Here is a 21654-nt window from a genome sequence, read left to right on the forward strand (position 1 = left end):
GATCTTCGTTCCAACCATATTTGCGCACTAGCCCTGCACATAAAATCTTATTCGAGAAGTGAGCAAGTTCATTTTTATATTTTGGGGAGACTCAAACCCGACATTCCTCAATCAATCGTCAAAGTACTCTGTGGTACCCCTCAATCAATGAACCCAACGACTGAATCCAAGAAAATTAAAAGAGCAAACAATTGAACCTAAAAAATTAAATTTTCAACTAGTATTTCCGATGCAGTCCATGTCCCCGACCAATCCCCAAAGTAGTCCACCTGGCATCTTCCGATTAATGAACCCATTAATTTCTAAAAGAGCCAAAACTTGAAACTAAAAACTAAAGTTCCATCTAGCGTCTGCAACGCTAACCCAGGGAATGGGCTTCCCGTATATGTTCCCGTGTAATCTTCTACAAGCTCCAATTCAATACGGATTTTAATTTCAAAACAAATTGTGTTTTCGATTTTCGGTATGTAATTGTGAATCGATTTTTCGGGTTAGGTACAAGAGAGGTATTCAGAGTGTTAGCCAAAAAAAAAAAAAAAAAAAAAAAAAAAAAAAAAAAAAAAAAAAAAAAAAAAAAAAAAAAAAAACATTGTTTTTGTGTAATCTATTTTTCGATAAGCTCTTAAAGGGTCAATATTTCCTTTTTTCAGTCATCAAACAATATGCCATTGTTCTCTTTAACGTCGTTGAAAATTTTTTATTATTTTTCTGTCGACGTACAGAAGTTGTTTTCTTGTTTTTTTTGTTTTTTTTTCTTTTCTTTTTTTCTGCGTGTGTGTCTGTGTGACATTGAAAAAGATTCAACGTTTTCATAATTCTTTACAGAAAGTATTCTTACAGTAAATGGTCTTGGTAATTTAGGAAACAATTACCCCCCCCCTCCAACCATAGAAGATTTTGTTTCACACAAATTGATAAAATTTCTGTCTTGCGAAGAAGTATTATACCCAAGAAAATCGCATTACCGGAATAATGCACCAATTCCACTTTTCAAATGCCATAAATAAGAAAAAAATTGAATAATAACTTCGTCAAATGATGAGGAAAAATATTGATGATAGCCGAAGATAGAAAACAAACAAGACAATATCACTTTTTGTAAGATAATAATGCATCTGGCCGTGACCCAAATAATTGGTGACACAAAAAAATGATGACAAAGACGTTTCATCTCAAAATTTTTTAGAACCTTAGTTGAGAATTTTCATTCGTTAATTAGCATTAACGTGATATAAAAACCAACTTGCGGAAAAGGTAGGCTACTAGAAAAACTAAACTTCATCGAATTATTTTGTTGGAGTCGGCAGAAAGGAAGCCCAACGAACTGATTAATCTACAAGATTAATGTGATTCCCTATCCATATCTTCAAGTTAATTAGTAAATTAACTTTTTTGTTTATTTACTGAAAAGTTACCCTCTTGCTTTTTTTGTGTTTGTTTATTATAACTACTCAAATAAAAAAGGAACCAAACACAACTTTTACTCAAGAAAAAAAGCACATTAGAAAAACAATTTTGATATCATTACAAGCTGATTTTTGATAAAGAAAATACTTACTGCAGGCTTCTGTTTAAGTCAAGTACAAACTGTGCGCTAACTTATTATCAAACAGTTGGTGGTAACGAACTGTAAGTAAGAAGCGACTCGGCTCAATAGTAACCGAAATTCTAAGAAATGGAATTTTAATGTCAGTAAATACATCAAAAGAATCAGATTATTATGACTTACCGTCATTATTTAAAAAATGAACCGAATTTATTCTATATATGAAGGGTTGCCCCATCCTCAATACCTTGCTCTTTACGCTAAAGTTTGAGTGTTTGTCCCAATTTTTTAAGAGCACCTACTGAAATATGAGGGCCGTTTAATTAGAATAGGAAGCTTTTTTGAAAGTGAAAGTGCTAACAGCTTTAGCGTAAAGAGCTAGGTATTCAGAAGGGGGCGACCCTTCAAATACGGAATAAATCTAGCAAAATTAATATGCAATTTTTTTTTAATTTTGCATGTACAGTGAGCCAAATTTGAGCCTGCATTGGCTGAAAAACATTCAGAAATTCAATTTAAAAAAATGTTTTTTTTACTGAATGTAAGGAGCGACATTGAAACTTAAAACGAACGGAAATTATTCGGTATATGAAAGGGGCTGTTCCCTCCTCAGCGCCTTGCTCTTTAAGCTAAAATTTGACTCTTTGTCACAACCCTTCTTTTAATACAATAAAAACTTCAGTGGAGAGAGCGAGGCGTTGAGGAGGGGACAGCCTCTTTCATATACGGAATAATTTCTGTTTTTTTTTTTATATTTAATAACCGATATCAAGCAACTATACTGTAGTTAAGCAGGCATCCTATTGGGAGAATGGCATTTGAGCCTAGTTGAAGATCTGGACTCAGCTTTTAGGAAAACATTGAAAATTAACGTACTGCCCATCCCCCCAAACAAACAAAAATCACAGTGTATTTGCTTGATTGTAGTTACGTATGGAATCTTTGTAACTAACATTTTATGGGGCTTTTCTGGACTTCATTTTTTTTAAACTGGACCTTCCATCTATACTGATCTTTTAAATTAAGTCAACTTGATCTAGAATGAATTCTTCGATATATAAAAAAAAAATTCTAGGGGCCCCCACCGCTATCGGTACAATTGCATCACTATGGTAGGAAATTTAAGACTATACTAGAAAAGAACTATGACTCTGCTAAAAAAAACATATGACTAATTTAGAAAATTCGCATATGACTATGCTAGATATTTATGGACTTGATTGATTTTAACACTAAAGCCTCCGTACCCGGAGGCTTTAATATATATATACCGTTATATTATACCGCTAAGTATAATTTAAACGATCTGTATCGACAGTCAATTTAACAGAGATAAAAATCATTGCATATGTCTATGTTAGAAATTTTTTGGACTGTCCTAGAAAATCTGATACTGTTAGAAAATTTGTGTATGATGTATGTTAGAAAATTTTAGGACTACACTAGACAGGAACTATGACCATGCTAAAGAAAAATTGTATATGACTAATTTAGAAAATTTGCAAATGACTTTGCTAAGTATTTTTAGACTTGGTTGATTTTAGCACTAAACCATCCATGTCTAGTAAAGTATATTTTAAACGAATCATATCGACCCTGAATTTAACAGAGACAAATAGAATTACATATGAGTATGTTAGAAAATTTTTGGACTGTTCTAGAAAATCCAAGACTGCTAGAAAATTGACACATGTTTTAGGCGGGAAAATCTTAAGTCTGCGCTATAAAATTTAAGACTATACTAGAAATTAACTAAGTAAATGCTATAAAAGTGCTTATGGCTATGGTAGAAATTTTGAGCAATATTATCCAAAAATACTTGATTTGGTTTATGAAGCCTCATATGCAGTGAAGTATAATTCAGTCCAACTGCAGAGACAGTTAAATGGGGAGAATGCTCCTCAGTGAAACATAATGTCTAATATCAGCCCATATTATTTATACTTATGTTGACAAAGACTATACTAGTTATATTGACAAAGACTAGCCTCATATGCAGTGAAGTATAATTCTATCCAAGTGCAGAGACAGTTAAATAGGGAGAATGCTCCTCAGAGAAATAAATGTTTAATATAAACCCATATTACTTATACTTATGTTGACAAAGGTCACACGAAAACTAAACCAATTTTAATGAGCCGAAAAATCTCAACAGTATTTTTCTTTTCTAGTATTCAGTTGCCCCGAAAACTGAAGTAAACATAAGTTATTTGGACTTGATTCAGAGAATTTTCAGGAATAAAGCTTCGTTATTTATTTTATTGTCGAAAATGAGAGTTAAGTAAAAACCGAAGTATTTAACTGAGATTTCAGAAGTTGAAAATGATGTGCCATACGATTTTAACAGCCACTTGTGGTTTCACTCATAGCGGACATTCAAATTTATCTTGGACGGTCAAGCAACTGTTTGTTAATGTCAGTAATAGTCAGTAATATAAATAACAATGTCAGTATTACTAATAATTTTACTAATAATACCGACATTACTAATAATAGCAATGTCAGTAATGTAAATAAGTTTGTAAATAATAATATTAGTTGTCCCTTTGAGTCTATTTATACTTGAAAAGCACAATTTTCTAAGATTGTTCTTTTGATTGTTCGAAATTATGAAATAGGTTGGACAGTATCACGTTTTCGTCAGTGTTGCCACGTTGAACCGTGCAAATAAATAAGCAAAACTAATTACTTACATTTGATAGCGCTTTTTCGCCTTAAAACTTCAAAAAATTGATAATCTTCCAACTCCCAAAGACTAAATAAGTAAAACTAACCAGTTAAATTTGACAACTCTTTTTGTCCATAAAATTCAAAAATCAATATGTCTGCTTCAAAAATAGGTCATTTGTAAGTTGATAACGTGTAGATTTTCACATCCAAAGTATTCATAAACATTAAATCTTCATATCACACTCGATAAAACTTCAATGATCCTAGAAAAGCTTATTTTTTGACAGGTCGCGGCAATACAACATGCAACATATGTTTCAAAACATTCGCGTGCCATTCCGCCTTGGAAATTCATTACAGGTCACACACGAAAGAAAGGCCATTCAGGTGTAATATCTGTGACAGAGGATTTTCAACAAAGGTAACAACCATATTTATCTAGTGTAGTTTTATCGCTAGGGGGTCGGAAAAAGTAGAATTATAGACTTCAAAGGGCTTTCTTGGGGCACAATTCTAGCTCTGGACACACCCTTGAAAGTTCCATTCGCTTGACTCAACTGCTTTCCAAGACTTCTAAAAATCCTCCCCCCATCAAGAAGTTTAACCCCAAAGAATAAATATTCGGGTATTATTTTTAAACTTCTGGAAAAGTATATCCTTCAAAGGGCGTTTAACTTAGACGAACTTGAATAAGAATAGTGGCATAAAAATTAAATTTTCAGTAACAGATAAACTATATAATAGAGACCGAAAGAAAGTATTTTGAGCTTTAAACCTTTGATAACCTGAATTGTAAGATTTAAAATAAAATTGAAAAATGAGTCTTAAATTTGAGAGAAAAAAGTCCTAACATGACACTAAATCCACTCATATCACTCGAATAGTGCTTTCACAGCCGATTTTTGTACACTTACAATTCCACCGTTGTCTAGTAAGGTAATAACTATCCCTCCCTTCTAATATTTAAGAGTGTACCTGCTTTCTTCTATACGCTCTTTTCTTCCACGAAGTTTAGCCATTTTTTTTTTTTTGTCGTAGAAAGAAAAGGTATCTGGGCGTAAAAGAGCGTCTAGGGTTATGAAGAAGGATTTGGGGGGTGATCTTATAAAGAACGCCTATATGTTTACCTAAAAGGGTATAAGAAGTAAATATGGTTCTAATGGTATGTAATTAATTCTGCTGGTATTCTAACGGCAATTCTAAATGTGTTTAATGGAATATTTAACAGAAATCTTGTATTCGGGGTGCAAAACCGTAATATGAGGTTCTAAGGGGTCTACAGTTAAAAATAGGTTGGACACCCCAATTTGGCACAAAATCGTACAACATTTAAATCGAAAGAAGTGCAAAGAAGCTAATGAGACCTGTACAAGACAATTGAAAACACACAAAAAAGGGGGAGAATTGAAAATTAGCATTGCCTTTGACTGATCTCCAATAAATTTCAGGGAAATATGAAGCAGCACATGATGACTCACAAAGGAATGGAGGGGGATATGTCCAGAAACTCCAAAAGCTTATCAATAAGTGACGTATCACAAGAAGAGAGATCGAGTTCGGAACTAAGTCTGCCGGACTTTAGGATTAATTGCACAGATTCAGATAAGGAAAAAACGCAGTCCATTTCCTTTTTTGCACAGTTTTGTCCAAAAGATCCAGTTCTTCCTACCCCAGTTGGATACTGGGGAAATTTCCTGAAGCAAGAGGGAGAAAAACGCTATATGGATAGGATATCACCACAGGGTCAAGGTAAGGACATTTGCAGCCATAGTTGTGTACCGGAAAGATTGGTTCTATGACTTTTGTTTCTATGGATACACTGCTGTATCGATGTATCACTGCTGTATCGATAGTCGGCTTCCTCTGTGAGCTGATTCGTAAAAATTTCACCCTGATCTGTTCATTACCTGACTTTTTCCAATGGTCCAAACTTGGTTGAAAAAAATGCGGAAATTTTCCGATTTTTACATGTTTCTGACATAATGCATTTTTAAGGAATATTCAATTCAAGAAAAATTGAAAATTCAGTTTCATAGATGGATAAAGCTGAGCCTTAGCTATTGAATGATATCACAATTGCCCTCTTACATTGAAATATTGAAATTGCAGCAGTATAAAAAAATTAAGTAAAATAAATCTTAAGGAATTATTTGTTTGACAATTGTAGACTAATGCTGGTACTGGGGATCCTTAAATCAATCTCTCCTAGATACAAATTTGCAATGGATAATCTTATTTTAAGAGGTTATTATATCAATTTCTTTCGTTTTTGTAATTGGCCATATAGAACTTGAATTAGGCTACACGTGTGCACATCAGGCTCCAACTTAAGTTTTTATTAGGGGGATATAATAATAACAAATTTGACAATATTATGTAGAAAGCACCCAGAAAATTAGGAAATTTTCGAACCTCTGGGGCGAGGTAGAAGGTCCCGAGACCCTTCCCCTGCTCAAGTCACTGGTATGCATACTTGTCTTTTATATACCACGACAAAAACGTCTCCTCGATTCAACAAGGCGATCTAACGATTGGTCGCTTATTTAATCGCTGATTAAGTTAACTTATTAGGCACAAGGGGCCAGGAAGAATAATAAAAACCTTGATTCGGAATTACACCGATCGGAATTCAAGATGTTCTTCGTAGCGCATCCTGAACGAAAGAAATAGAAGCTAATGCTTGGGTACTAGCTGTTAAAACAAATATCTAAATCCAAAATCGTGCAACTGACAAAAATTATAACCTTAAGCAGAAGCAATTGAAACCTGAAACTATCAGTCGATGATTCAAAATATTCCGACACTCCCCAAGTCTGTTCTAATGCGAGGTACGGTTAAAAAAGGTTTAAGAGGAAATATGACCAGTCGATTATTGGAAACACTTTCTCTCTTTCTCTCTCTTCCTTTTCTAATATTTTCCCTGACAATTTCTCAAGAAAAGTGGAGAATCCCAGTATCCTTGGGCTCACCGAGCCCTTGGCGACTGAATAGAGGGGATAATTTATTCCCTAGATTTTTCGCTCCTCCCCCTATATTCTTAAAAATACTTTTTTTGGTATTTTCACTGAAGAATAATCGAAAATAATAAAATTTCACTTGAAAAATTCCTCTGCCCTCCTCCTCATCCTCCCCCTCTACATTTTTGGGAATCAGCACCCCCTATTTATGTCTACGAAATTATGTCTGTCTACGAAAAAAATGCCCTTTGTCGAATTTAATGAGCAAGATAAACAAAGTTTGTAAGAGTATGATTTTTCGTCAAGTTACTTACCTCTCCTTTCAAATTTGTCTTCTAATAAACTTAACTGCACAAAGTTCTTTGACAGAAAGATTTATTTTGCCTCTTAAACATCACTATTGATAGAATAATGTCCCTTAACGTAGGGTAAGTCAATTAGCAAAAAGGACCTTGCGGTTACCCCTTTTATACTTTTTAACCATGCCGATAGTAAAAAAAGAAACAGTTCCGACGGAAACAAAACTTATGAATATTTGATTGATGACGGACCAGAGTCAGAACTTACGGACTCAGGTGTCCGGTTCGGGACCATCTGTTTTCTTCGAATTCGTGTGCGGCTCTAAAGAACAACTGCCGGCATTTAACATAAAATGGGGGTTGTTAAAGCGGAAGGGGTCACTGAGACAGGGAAAATCTGGGGCAAATGCCGAGTTTGACGGATTGATATGATTAGGGTGTCACAAATTTCGTTTTCCTTTTGTTTTCCTTTTGAAACCGGTGTATTTATTTCAGTGATTGGAGCATATAGGACAAATAAGCTATTTAGTTCCGTGTTGATAAGGTTGTTAAGGGGGACTTGGACGATTAGTGAGTAAAAATTTGATAAGACATTCTGTTTTTCATTTTTTTTTTCTACTTAATTATTTCTTAGTCCATATGGACTTTCCGTTTATAATTAAAATGAAGTGAAATCGCAATGATGGGTAAATATACGAATTTTATTAACGTTCGTATAAAGCTTCTTTTTTTATATTGTCCGCCGTCTAAATTAGAAGTTTCATCCGTTATTTTATTTTTACATAATTTTAATTATGATAAGGACTGTTTTATATAAACAAAAAAATTCTTATGTTTTACTAAACGGTTTAATGCTCAATTACGATCTCAAGAGAGAAAATAGTTTAAATCATGAATCGCGAGAACGGAAAAGAAAGTAAAGCTTGCAACTTTGGTTTTAGAAAGTAAAATGTAAAAATAAATCAAAATCTTTAAAAATATTTACTTGGGATCAGAAGTCCAGTTCTACTTTAGAATTTGTGTCATTTCTTCTTTCCTTTATTAATCATTATCATTAGTTGATACTAAAGATCCTTACGAAATTTAAAAGCATTTGTTAAATCATTTTTTAATTTCTAAAAGAAGGCTTAATGGGGTTTTGTACTCTGACAGAATATATAATTTTTATATAACAGATAAAAAATTACAATATTATTCCTAATCTTTATTTACAGATATAAATTTAACTTACAGTTGTTCTAATTGAAATTGATGGCTGCAACATATTCAAAAGTAACTAACATATACTAACGATAACTAACAGTAACTGTAACTAACATACAGCGCAGTATGGTAAATATATCAACAATCTGAAATCAAAACACATTCCTGATACGAGAAAATCGAAGCCTTCGAAGCTATATGGTTGAATTGGTAATGATCAGGTGCACCAATTCACAAAACTGTAGGGTAGGGGGGGATCAAAATGCATTTACCGGAATCTAGGTTGGTAATTTTGTGTTTTTAATTTTTATTTTTTAATTTCAAAAAGAGGTATATTCCAATATTTATTATTGTTGCTATAAAGTATTTTTTTCCATGTTCGCTGTCTTAGAAGTTTCATCTGTCATTTTATTTTTACTGAATTTTAATTACGAAAGGAACTATTTTATATGAATGAAAAAATCCTTTTGTTGTACCAAATGCTCAATTACACCCCCAAGTGAGAAAGTATATTAAATCATTCATGGTCAGAACGGTAGAGACAGTAAAGCTTAAAAGAAAAATTTGAAAAAAAAGAAAGCAATTTTTTTTAAATGTCTAAGTTCATTTATCAGAATCTAGGGGATGCAGTGTTTTGTGTTTTTTATTTTAAAACGAAAATATCAGCAAAAGATGTTTTTCAATGAAAAAAAATTATTCAGAATCTTGAGGGAAATCTAGGGTGAAATTGAACGCCCCCGATAGGTGCCCCAACATTGCTACTGAATGCAGACTTATGAACAAGAATCAATAAAACAGGAAACCTAGTGACATTACCAACTGACATGTCACCGTATAGATACGTGACCAATCTGATAGTCATAACAGGGTGTATATAATAAAAAGCTGTTTCCATATGCATTAGACTCAGGCGTGTACGTAAGTTGTCATCTCTCGGTCCTGGTGCGTCCCCCCTGAAACCCCAAGATTTCAATAGTTTTCCCCGTGACTTCTTATATTTTATGGATAATTTGCCTCTTTTTTGTTTTGTTTTTACTATTTTTCCCCTCCCCAAAATAATACTGGGTCCACTCTAATACATTCCTGCTAAATTCTCACTTAATGATATTACCGGCACATATCGTCATTGATTTTTGAGGTCTGAGTCTACGTCATCTTTCTTTGGTGTGCTTCTGACCCCCCTCCCCTCTTGTTACCCCCCTCTGAGCCCCCTGTGACCCCGACCGCTATTCCCTTAGTATCTCCTTAACTCTGACCCTGTCTTTACGCTAGATGTACAGTTCGGTACGAACGGTCGGTAATGTTCTTTGATTTGTAGAGATATTAATATAAAAAAAGCTTATTTTTCTTGTACCAGGGGTTACAAAAGATGGCCATAGTGAAGACGACCCAACATCTCCAACTGGAAAGCCTAATCTCTCACCCGACTATCCAAAAGTCTTTTTAACTGCCTCAACAAGCGGATCTGAGTTGGACTTATCGACCAAAAGCAGCCATACGTTTGTCCAGCATGCTAGTCGGCCAATGCTCCCCTTACCATGTGAGTCTTTAAAAATTTTTTAGCGTTAGCAGCAAGGAGGTATCCAGTTTCTTTTGGAGGGGGATTATAAAAAACGCAGCAAAAAATTGCTTATATTCATTTTTGCTACGTGTTTTACGAGACCGACAACTATTTCGTGGGGGAAGGGGGGTCAAACTCCCTCTCTGGATACGCCTTGGTTAACAGCTGTGCCTCAACATTATTTACTTACTTGTAAGTGAAGGGTTTTGTGAAAAAAAGTCTGAAAAATTAGCTCTTAGGACATAATAGCCATAATACAAAGGTCAAATTACTACAGCGAAAGTCTTATTTTTTCTATAATATTCCTTTGTTGATAAACTGGATAGAAAAAGAGGGGCTACTCGTAAAGAGGGACTGACACAAATGTGTTTTTACTGATATATAATGTCACACAGGAGAAGCAATCATGTGAAACTAAACTTTTTATTCCTTTTACTGGTTTAAGATTCCTCACAAAAGGTTTTAAAACCAGTCAAGTTTAAAATCACAAGGCTATTAGTCTCTCCAGAAATAAGAAATAATTTACTGGTTTACGGATGTATCCAGCAGACATAAACCAATGAAGTTAAAGCTCACTTTATACCACATAACTATAGAAAAGTCTTTCCTATTGGTAAAAAAAAAAACAGTTTTGGTAAAATATTTTTTTGCGAATATTTGGTGTAGTTTATTTTTATCTTGGAACAAATGTATAAAAGATCATTGTGGGAAAAATAGGAAAAATAGAAAATAGGAAATAGGAAAACAGGTCTAGAGAAGCTTCAAAACCTTAATTAACAAATATTGTAAATTATCTTCTTTTTTCCCGTATGTTTTTGTTAGGAACGCTCTCGCAAATCCAATTTTTCGGGGGAGGTCAATTAAGAAAAAAACTGAAGAAAGGAAACTTAATAAATACATTGCAGATTTTAGGAAATATTATAAAAATCTTTGTATTTTAAAGGGATGGGTCTAAATACCCCACTACTGTGTATGTACTTGTTGTCTTGTTTCCAGCCATTGTCATTTTTATAAGTTAGTAGAAGAATGTTTGAAAACTTTTTTTGGTTTTTCTTCATAAGAATCGAAATTGTGATTACTATTTGTATTTTGGACACAATTTTGTAGCAGATTTATTAGTATTTGTCCTATAGTACTTTGGATGGATGGGTACGGAATGGGTGGTAATAGGTCGAAAATTTGTATAGCCTTTCTGGTTCTATAGAACTTAAGGGATTCTGACCCTAATCAGCGTACTTACTCAGGAGCAGTGAGCCTACGGGCATAAGGTTCTTCTCATTTCCTTACGATTTTTTTTTTTTGTAATTTACGCACAGTTTACGGTTTTCCATGAATTGTCTCCGCTTACCATCATCCTCAACTGAAATGGAATCTTGGATGTGCATGTACTTAAAAATTGTTGAGTTAATCTATTTGTATTAAAAAGTATAATTCTACTTTTCCAAATCCACAGTCTCTGAAAACTTGTTAAAACCATTGACGCCATAATTACCTCTGTGGTGGCACTAGGGTTCCATTTCGAGCTAGAGATCCAACTATTCTTGCCTGATTTAGCAAATTTTAGAGATAATGTAGAGTCTAGACTCCAGCCTAAAAATTCGGCGAGGGGCACATATTTATAGAAACGCAAAATTTGCATATTACAAGGAAAACGTCTGGAATTATATGGAAAATTAATAAGAATTTCAAGGTTTCGGTGGGGGAGACGGGGATATGGAGGCCCTCCCCCTTATGTCCACACCTGTATGTGGCTACATCGCTTTTCATGCCTCAGTAAGATCAAATATCTTACTATTACTTTTATTTTATTAGTAATTAGCTAGTAATTATTATTAGTAATTATTTTACTTTATTAGTAATTAGTTATTAGCTAGTAATTTATTACTTTTATTTTAATTCGATGTAATCAGCAGTGGTGTCAATTAATAAGAATATTTGGGGAGAGGATTTATTTTTTCAGAATCTAGTGGTAATTTCCCATTTTTATTTTGTTGATTGCAACACTAAAAAAAAGTATTTTTTAACGAAATTTCTGTGAAAAATTCCAAAATTTACAGGGTGCGAAAAAATCTCACCCCCCTAAATTGACATTATTGGTAAGAGAAGCTTAATATGTTTGGCTCTGTAAGATGCACCAATTTCCACTGAAAATTTAATTTGTCATGTCTTAATTTATCAAACAGGATTCAGATAGAAGTGAGTCAGGAGATACTCAAAATCGTTCCATAGAAAAAGACATTCAATTGTATAAAGGGAACAAATCCCAATTCAAAGTTCTTTATTGCAGGAGAGATGTCACACAAAGACGAAGAATTTCTTCTTGACAACTCATCTTGGAAAGGTTGCCAACGTAAGCCGCTCAAAAAAGCGACAAGACTTTCAGGTTTATTACGAAAAAATGCGAATTTCTGTGAAAACGAAAAAAATCGTATATCTTAGCATAAAGACATGTTTTAAAGTGTTATTTGCTCGAGCTATTTAAGCACACAGTTTATACACTAATTTTATATTTTTAATAGAAATCGTTGGTGTAGCTAGTGGACAGCCCTTCTAAGCGTAAACAGTGTACCTCAAGAAACCCTACTTTAAGGAAGTTATCTACGCCACAAGCCAGGGATGGATATTGTCTTATTACTAATTTTAGATAATTTTAACATAATATATCGCTCTCTTAGGTTTAAATGAAATGAATGAGTCCTTATCATATCAAATAGGGAATATGCTATATATACAGTGGGGAGTGGGACTTATCCCAAAGTAATTCTTGAATGTTTTATTTGATTTGAAGGTTATTTGGTTTGGACTGTTCTATAAGAGAGGTATAATTTTTTTCCTGGGAGGCAATGATAAAGAAAAAAATATTTGGTAATTTGAATAAAAAAAGGTCTGCGATTTGGAGGCCACCCTTTTGCCCCCGTGCAAATGTTCCTTAACTTAGGCTTTTTTTTTCTCCTAGCTATACCAACTGTAGACATAATTTTTTGAAGAAGAGCTTATTTCTAGTGCTTATTTAGCTCGTCGAAGTCGTACGTAATGCCCTATACGGGTATCTGTGATCCCCTTTTTACCCCTCAACCTTATTCGTGTTCTATGTGTTTTGCACTGCCACTGTGGTTTTATGTAGTTGAAACATATCGATAGTTAGTTTTGTTCATCTGTTTTTAAATTTTAATTGTGAATATAGGTGATATCGTTATTTTTTGGTGTTCACGAAAATCTTTAAGATATAGGATGTACGAATTCCGAGGTCTAAAATAAAATCATAGCTGATGCGTTATGAAATCAAATCGATTAACCTTATAAATAGTAACTACAATATAAGTGAAATAAAATAAAAGTTAAAGAAGGATAAGACTGCTAGCTTTGATTTTAATTTGTGAGCCAATCTCTTTTTGCTTTGATTTGTGACCAACATTGTGTCAAAGCTTTGACTTGTGAGTCAATTTTTTTTCCAATGTTATAGCTTTTGCTTTGAATTTGAGGACGAAAAATACGTTTAGATATGTTTCAGGACTAACATAGTCATTTAATTTGACTGCTCATAAATTGTTTATTATTTGAAGGCCAAAATATATTTGTCTTAATTTCGGTATTTACGACAACGCATACATTCAGACAGGAGTGTATTTATCCCTCTATATTAAGTTTTTGTGTCCTTTGTACCTTTCTCCCCTAATACACTACATGTGAACCAACGTTTAGCTGAAGTAGCTGAAGAACGTAACGTTGTAACGTTACAAAATATAATGTTAACTGAAGAACTATGTTTAATGTCTAAGATTAGGTCGTGTGGTAAAAACATTTAAAGTTTAAGGATAGACGTTTTATGTATATTAACTAAAACAAATACCGAATTTTTACTTTAGATATTACATTCCAAGGACATTAAAATAAAGACATTTTTCCTCCATCTTAGGTTTATTCAAACCTACAAATTGTGCTTTTTGGAGTTTTTTTTTTATTGTTTCATAATTAAGTAATTTTTAGGACAGCAGGACATTTTCATCAGTGTTGCCACGTTAAACCGTCAAAATAAATAAGCAAAACTAATTATTTAAATCTGATAACGCTTTTCGTCGGTAAAAATTCAAACATTAAGGATCTGTTGATTCCAAAAATAACTGTAACTCCAAAGGAAGCCTAATATTCTTAAGCTGTTAGCTGCCGCATGCTTTTGCTTTATTTTTACTTATTTTTCACCGCCAACACAAATGGGCAAACTCCTCCTTCATTCCGATATATTCGAAATTTTACTCTTTACCCTCCCCTATGAAGTTCCAATTTTCTTATATCCTTCCTTATGATCTATCTCCACTCCTTTCGAGACGACTTGCATTTCGTTTGACTACAGACAGAAGACCAAAAAGCACAATCTTTGGCAATATGGCACCTTCTTTTTAAACATGGCCTACTAATCTTAACCTTTCTTTCATTATAAAACTAGAAAGTGGGAACGAACAGACTTTTCGTACAGCTTATTTTTTGATGCACGGCAAGTATTCTTAGAAGAAGCCTATACATAGGTTGTGAAGCAATCGTAAAGGATGTTTTAACGAACTGTAGTAAGGAGCGACCCGGCGCAATAGTAGCCAAAACTCTAAAAAATGGAATTTTGATACCAATAGCTACATCAAAAGAATCGCATTTTAGTACTGATTTTAAATATATAAGTTTCATCAATCTTAGTCTTACCCATCAAAAGTTACGAGCCTGAGAAAATTTGTGTTATTTTAGAAAATAGGGGGAAACACCCCTTAAAAGTCATAGAATCTTAACGAAAATAACACCATCAGATTCAGCTTATCAGAGAACCCTACCGTAGAAGTTTCAAGCTCCTATCTACAAAAATGTGGAATTTTGTATTTTTTGCCAGAAGGCAGATCACGGATGCGTGTTTATTTGTTTGTTTGCTTGTTGTTTTTTTCCCAGGGATGATCGTATCGACCCAGTTGTCCTAGAATGTTGCGAGAGGGCTCATTCTAACGGAAATGAAAAGTTCTAGTGCCCTTTTTAATTGACCAAAAAAAATTGGAGGGCGCCTAGGCCCCCTCCCACGCTAATTATTTCCCCAAAGTCAACTGATCAAAATTCTGAGATAGCCATTTTATTCAGCGTAGTCGAAAAACCTTTTAACTATGTCTTTGGGGATGACTTACTCCCCCACAGTCCCAGTGGGAGGGGCTACAAGTTACAAACTTTAACCAGTGCTTACATATAGTAATGGTTACTGGGAAGTGTACAGGCGTTTTCAGGAGGATTTCTTGGTTGGGGGTAGTGATTGAGAAGAGGGGGATAGGCTGGGGGAACTTTTTATCGAGGAATTTGTCATGGTAGAAAAAATTTCCATGAAGGGAGCGCAGGATTTACTAGCATTATTTAAAAAAAAATGAAAAAATAAATATGAAAAAGTTTTTTTTCCAGCTGGAAGTAAGGAGTAGCATTAAAACTTAAAACGAACAGAAATTATTACCCATATCAGGGGCTCACCTCCTCCTAACATCCCGCTCTTTACGCTAAAGTATTTTTAGTAATTTCAACTATTTATTCTACGGCTTTTGTGATTCAGGGGTCATTCTTAATGAATTGGGACAAAATTTAAGCTTTAGTGTAAAGATCGAGGTACTGACGAGGGGGCGAATCCCCTCATATATGTAATAAAAACATGAGAATACAAAACTTCTTTACGTAAGCTAATTTATAACTTACGTATATCTTTTACTAATAAAAATATTCGTAAAAAATTAAAAGTTCTAGTTGCCTTTTTAATTAACCAAAAAATCGGAGGGCAACTAGGCTTCCTCCCCCGCTCTTTTTTCTCAAAATCATTCGATTAAAATTATGACAAAACCATTTAGCCAAAAAAAAAAACACAAATTTCGATTTAATTATTCCTCTGTGGAGAGCCAAAATCAAAACATGGATTGATTCAAAAACGTTCAGAAATCAAATAAAAAAAAAAACAAGTTTTTTTAAACTGAAAGTAAGGAGCGACATTAAAACTTAAAACGAACAGAAATTACTTCGTATATGAAAGGGGCTGCTTCCTCACCAACGCCCCGCTCTTTACGCTAAAATTTTTTAATGTTTTAAAAAGAAGAGTTGAGAGAAAGAGTCAAACTTTAGCGCAAAGAGCGGGGCGTTTGGTGAGGAAGCAGCCCCTTTCATATACGAAGTAATTTCTGTTCGTTTTAAGTTTTAATGTCGCTCCTTACTTTCAGTTAAAAAAAACAGTTTTTTTTTATTTAATCTGTACAAAATCAATTAGCGTTCTCAAGTGTTCCCTTCCCTTATATATTCCTGTGGTGAGCCAAAATCAATACATCCATTAATTCAAAAACGTTCAGAAATTAAATAAAAAAACAAGTTTTGTTTTTCAAACAGTTCGTGGTAACGAACTGTAGTAAGGAGCGACCCGGCTCAATAGTAAACGAAACTCTAAAAAACGGAATTTCGATACTAAAAGATATATCAAAAGAATCACATTTTTATGCTGATTTTAAATATATAAATTTCATCAAATTTAGTCTTTGTCATCAAAAGTTACGAGCCTGAGAAAATTTGCCTTATTTTTGAAAATAGGGGGTAACACCCCCTAAAAGTCATAGGATCTTAACAAAAATTACACCATCGAATTCAGCGTATCAGAGAACCCTATAGAAAAAATTCCAAGGTCCAATCTACAAAAATGTGGAATTTCGTATTTTTTGCCAGAAGACAAATCACGGGTGCGTGTTTATTTGTTTGTTTTTTTTCCCCAGGGGTCATCGTATCGACCAAGTGGTCCTAGAGTGTTGCAAGAGGGCTCATTCTAACGGAAATGAAAAGTTCTAGTGCCCTTTTTAAGTGAACAAAAAAATTGGAGGGCACCTAGGCCCCCTCCCACGCTCATTTTTTTCCCAAAGTCAACAAATCAAAATTTTGAGATAGCCATTTTGTTCCGCATAGTCAAAAACCATAATAACTATGTCTTTGGGGATGACTTACCCCCCACAGTCCCTGGGGGAGGGGCTGCAAGTTACAAACTTTGACCAATGTTTACATACAGTAATGGTTACTGGGAAGTGTACCGACGTTATCAGTGGGATTTTTTTGGTTTTGGTGTGGGGTTCAGGGGAGGGGGCTATATGGGAGGATCTTTCCTTGGAGGAGTATTTCATGGGGGAAGAGAAATTCAATGAAAAGGGCGCAGGACTTTCTAGCATTACTATAAAAAAAAACAATGAAAATATAAACATGAAAAAGTTTTTTCAATTGAAAATAAGGAGAACCATTAAAACTTAAAACGAACAGAAATTATTAAGCATATGAAGGGTTCTAAAAATACTTTAGCATAAAGAGCGAGGTATTTAGGAGGAGATAAATACTTCGCTCTTTATGCTAAAAGATTTTTAAATAATTTCAACTATTTATTCTACGGCCTTTCTGATTCAGGGGTCATTCTTAAAGAATTGGGATAAAACGTAACGTAAGTTATATACGTTTGTTACGTAAGTTAATTCTTAAGTTACGTTTTTTTTTACTAATAAAAACTTTCGTTAAAAATTATAAGATCTAGTTGCCTTTTTGAGTAACCGAAAAATTGGAGGGCAACTAGACCTCCTTCCCCACCCCTTATTTCTCAAAATCGTCTGATCAAAACTAAGAGAAAGCCATTTAGCCAAAAAAAGAATTAATATGCAAATTTCATTTTAGTAATTTATGTACGGGGAGCCAAAATCAGACATGCATTAATTCAAAAACTTTCAGAAATTAAATAAAAAAAAACAAGTTTTTTTTAAATGAAAGTAAGGAGCGACATTAAAACTTAAAACGAACAAAAATTACTCCGTATATGAAAGGGGCTTTTCCTCCTCGACACCCCACTCCTTGCGCTAAAGTTTGATTCTTTCTCGCAACTCTACTTTTTAAAACAATAAAAAACTTTAGCGTAAGGAGCGGGGTGTCGAGGAGGAAAAGCCCCTTTCATATACGGAGTAATTTTTGTTCGTTTTAAGTTTTAATGTCGCTCCTTACTTTCATTTAAAAAAACTTGTTTTTTTTTATTTAATCTGCAAGTAAGAAGCGACATTGAAACTTAAAACGAACAAAAATTATTCCGTATATGAAAGGGGTTTTCCCCTTCTCGACGCCTCGCTCTTTACGCTAAAGTTTGTTATTGTTTTAAAAAGTAGAGTTGTGAGAAAGAGTCAAACTTTAGCGTAAAGAGCGAGGCGTCGAGGAGGGTACAACAGATTTCATATACGGAATAACATCTGTTCGTTTTAAGTTTCGATGTCGCTCCTTACTCGCAGTTAAAAAAAAAAAACTTGATTTTTTTTATTTAATTATCAGTAAAGAGTGAAATCAAATAGTATTAAAAATTAAAGTGCCAAGGATAAAAATATTGGAAACATAAAAAAAAAGGAAACATAAAAATATTCCCCTAGACCCATCTTAGGTTTATTCATACTCGAAAATTAGGATTTTCTTTAGATTTTTCGAGAAGCCTAGTAAAGTACTTTTAAAAAATCCTAATTTCTTAAGAATTAGGATTTTTTAAGATTTTTTGAGAAGCCTATGCAGAGGTTATGAAGCAATCGTAAAGGATGTTTTTCTGTACAATTTTCTGTACAAAATCAATTAGCGTTCTTAAGTGTTTCCTTCCCTTGTATATTCCTCTCAGTTAATACTGTCAGAAAATACATCCCAGGGCATATGTATGCTCATGCATTAATCACCTTCCACCCTGACAAATTACCATATATCATTATTACCTACATAGCTTTGAAAAATCAATCTGATATATCCCATGTGTATTCTATCAGGGATATATCCCAGAGGGATCCTAGGGACAAGGTATCTCCATTCCTTCACATCATCATTCACTATGTAACGTCACATTTCTATGAGAGCCTTGTTCAATTATCCCCATATTTCTACTGTTTACATTTCCGCATAATGGGAAACGTAGAGTGAATATGGAATGATGAATTGAAATGACCTTTTGAAGAGTATTAACCATGATTGCTCTTGTAGGATTGATAAAACTGGTGAAGTTGAAATAACTGGACTGAGTGGTCAGACTTGAATCGAATGTGAAGGAAAAGCTTTCATCGTTTCTAGATATTGGTATTCTTGGCACTCGCTCTGTTTGTTGTGCTCACATTAGGAATAACAGACATGTGATTGATGTGTGACTTGTCTTTTGTGTCGAAAGTGTGACTAAACAATCAAGGTGACAGAATCTGCTTATTTAGGAAGAAAACGACTAGTATAATAAAAAGTAGATTATAATACAAGTTTTGCGTGAGTGTTTTTTGGGGAGACACACACAAGTTAATTAAAAGAAATAACGAATGAATATGTTTTAAACTGGTTTTCAAAACAGGATAAAATATAGGAAATAAGTTTTCTGTTTTGAGGGTCGATAAATGGAAATAAAAATTAGGGACACACAACGGATTGGGCTTTACATAGCATAGACATAAAATTGATCAAGTTATAAAGGCATAAATGGAAAAAAGTCGATGAGTTGAGGAAAGCACCCCCGGTTTTGCGCCCCCAGTTTCCAATTGGCATAAAAAAAATTCTACTTGATAGCCTATTTTAAAAACCTGTTTTTCTAGTTTTATTTTATTTATTATTATTGACATTTTAGTCTTCTCTACTTGATAACCTATTTTAAAAACCTGTTTTTCTAGTTTTATTTTGTTTATTATTATTGACATTTTAGTCTTCTCCAAGACTAAGGTTTTTAATCTTCTCAGAGACAAAAATTTGGCTTATCCAGGATTTGAATCTCAATTACTAGGGTCATAGGCAAGTGTTCTTACTACTGCTTTATCAAGTATTATATAATGGTATTAGTTTTAGAAAATTTGTTTTGTCCAATTATCCATTTATTTTGTTTATTTATACAAAAAGAAATATAAAAGAGCGGGAAGGGATTTTGTATTATTGCATAGTCATGAGAAGTGCATATAAAATTAATTGAACATTCGTAGGGGGTAGAAATGGCTCACAAATTGAGCAAATTTATCTGACAAAATACAAGCCTGTGAGCTTAAGAAAATGAGTTAAAATGAAATAAAACAACCTATTTTGGAGTTTCTTATGGGTAGATAATCGCAGAAATGCGAACCCCTCAGTAATTAAAAGAGGATAGTTTTAAATGAATGAGCTGGTCACTTTGTGCTTAGCTTTTTTTCGTGATTTTTGTGAAAAATAGTAAATCTTGATCGGAATGTATCACAGCCGAAATTTTTCAGTCTTTAACTTTTTTCTATATATTATCTTCTGCTTCAATACAATAATTTGAACGTTGTTCCAGGGTGACGAAAGGACCCTAAGTTGCATGGCTGCGAAGCGTGATACTTTTAATATTTTTGACACTTTGCTGTGGGAGACACCATGACACTGTTTTGTCAAAATATGACCCTTTTCTTGAATTTGCCACTTATTAGGCCACAAAGGGGACTTTTAGTCTACCGCATTAAAGCTGTTATTACTTAAATTTCTCAGTTAATCAAATATGACGAATTTTATAGAGACAAGGTTAATCAAATTTGTGTGCGGTAATTTACACGCAGAGGTCCAACGTAATTAGACACCTTGACGTGGAACAGGTCAATTGAATGATAAGGAAATGGTCCCTAATGCTTCTTTTTTTCTGTTTATTTCTATTTTTAGTACTATTAGCCTGATGAAAATTCATTCGTTTAGTGATAGATACATTGTTAGAATTTTTGCAAAGCAAGTTTTTTTTTCCTTTGTTAGTCAAGAAGCATCCCTTTCCTCAATCCATTTTTTTTTTCCTTTTTTACTCAAGTTTTTTTTTTCCTTTGTTAGTCAAGAAGCATCCCTTTCCTCAATCCATCAATGAAGCTAGGGTTGCATCTTTACTCATTTGTGCAGACCTTTGATACCTTGATGAGACCTTTTGAGGAATTGATTTTTCTGATGTATCTTAATTCAGCTTTGAATTTTTTTTTTTTTTTTTTTTTTTTTTTTTTTTTTTTTTTTTTTTTTTTTTTTTTGCTGGAACTAAGAATTCCAGAGCTACGACCAGGTAAGTACACACAATTTTAGCTTGAAGGCTGCATGTATGTAGAAATGAAATACAAATTTCAAAAACGTTAAATTAACGGGAAATCGTCAGTCAGATACCAAAAGGATACATCTCCGTAATTGTAAATTTTCACGAGAGCAGAAAAAACTTCATAATTTTTTTATATCCCATTGAATAACCATCAAACAAAAAAGGAATAATACATATTTTATTTACATATCAGTCCATTTTTGTTTCATGGTTATCGAAGCCGAAATAAAAAAGTTGCGAGGTTCATTTTTTGATCTTCTGAAAATTTACGTCCTTTTGATACGCGACTGAAGAAATATTATATATTATAGGAAAATTGGAGAAAGCTCAAATTTTTAGGG

The 21654-nt window shown here is 33.6% G+C and overlaps 1 protein-coding gene across 1 annotated transcript in view; it reads left to right on the plus strand.

Annotated features, from left to right (window-relative positions):
- Positions 1-13432, plus strand: part of LOC136033265 (homeotic protein spalt-major-like) — a 77225-nt gene extending 63793 nt beyond the window's left edge. The window contains exons 4-7 of the mRNA XM_065714020.1: positions 4504-4637; positions 5665-5965; positions 10033-10215; positions 12524-13432. Of these exons, the coding sequence (XP_065570092.1) occupies positions 4504-4637; positions 5665-5965; positions 10033-10215; positions 12524-12525 (620 nt within the window). The 3' untranslated portion in view covers positions 12526-13432. The remainder of the gene's footprint in view (positions 1-4503; positions 4638-5664; positions 5966-10032; positions 10216-12523) is intronic.
- Positions 13433-21654: the final 8222 nt, after the last annotated feature.

Source organism: Artemia franciscana, chromosome 11 (genome assembly GCF_032884065.1).
Source record: "Artemia franciscana chromosome 11, ASM3288406v1, whole genome shotgun sequence".
In the NCBI taxonomy this organism is placed as follows: Eukaryota; Metazoa; Arthropoda; class Branchiopoda; order Anostraca; family Artemiidae; genus Artemia; species Artemia franciscana.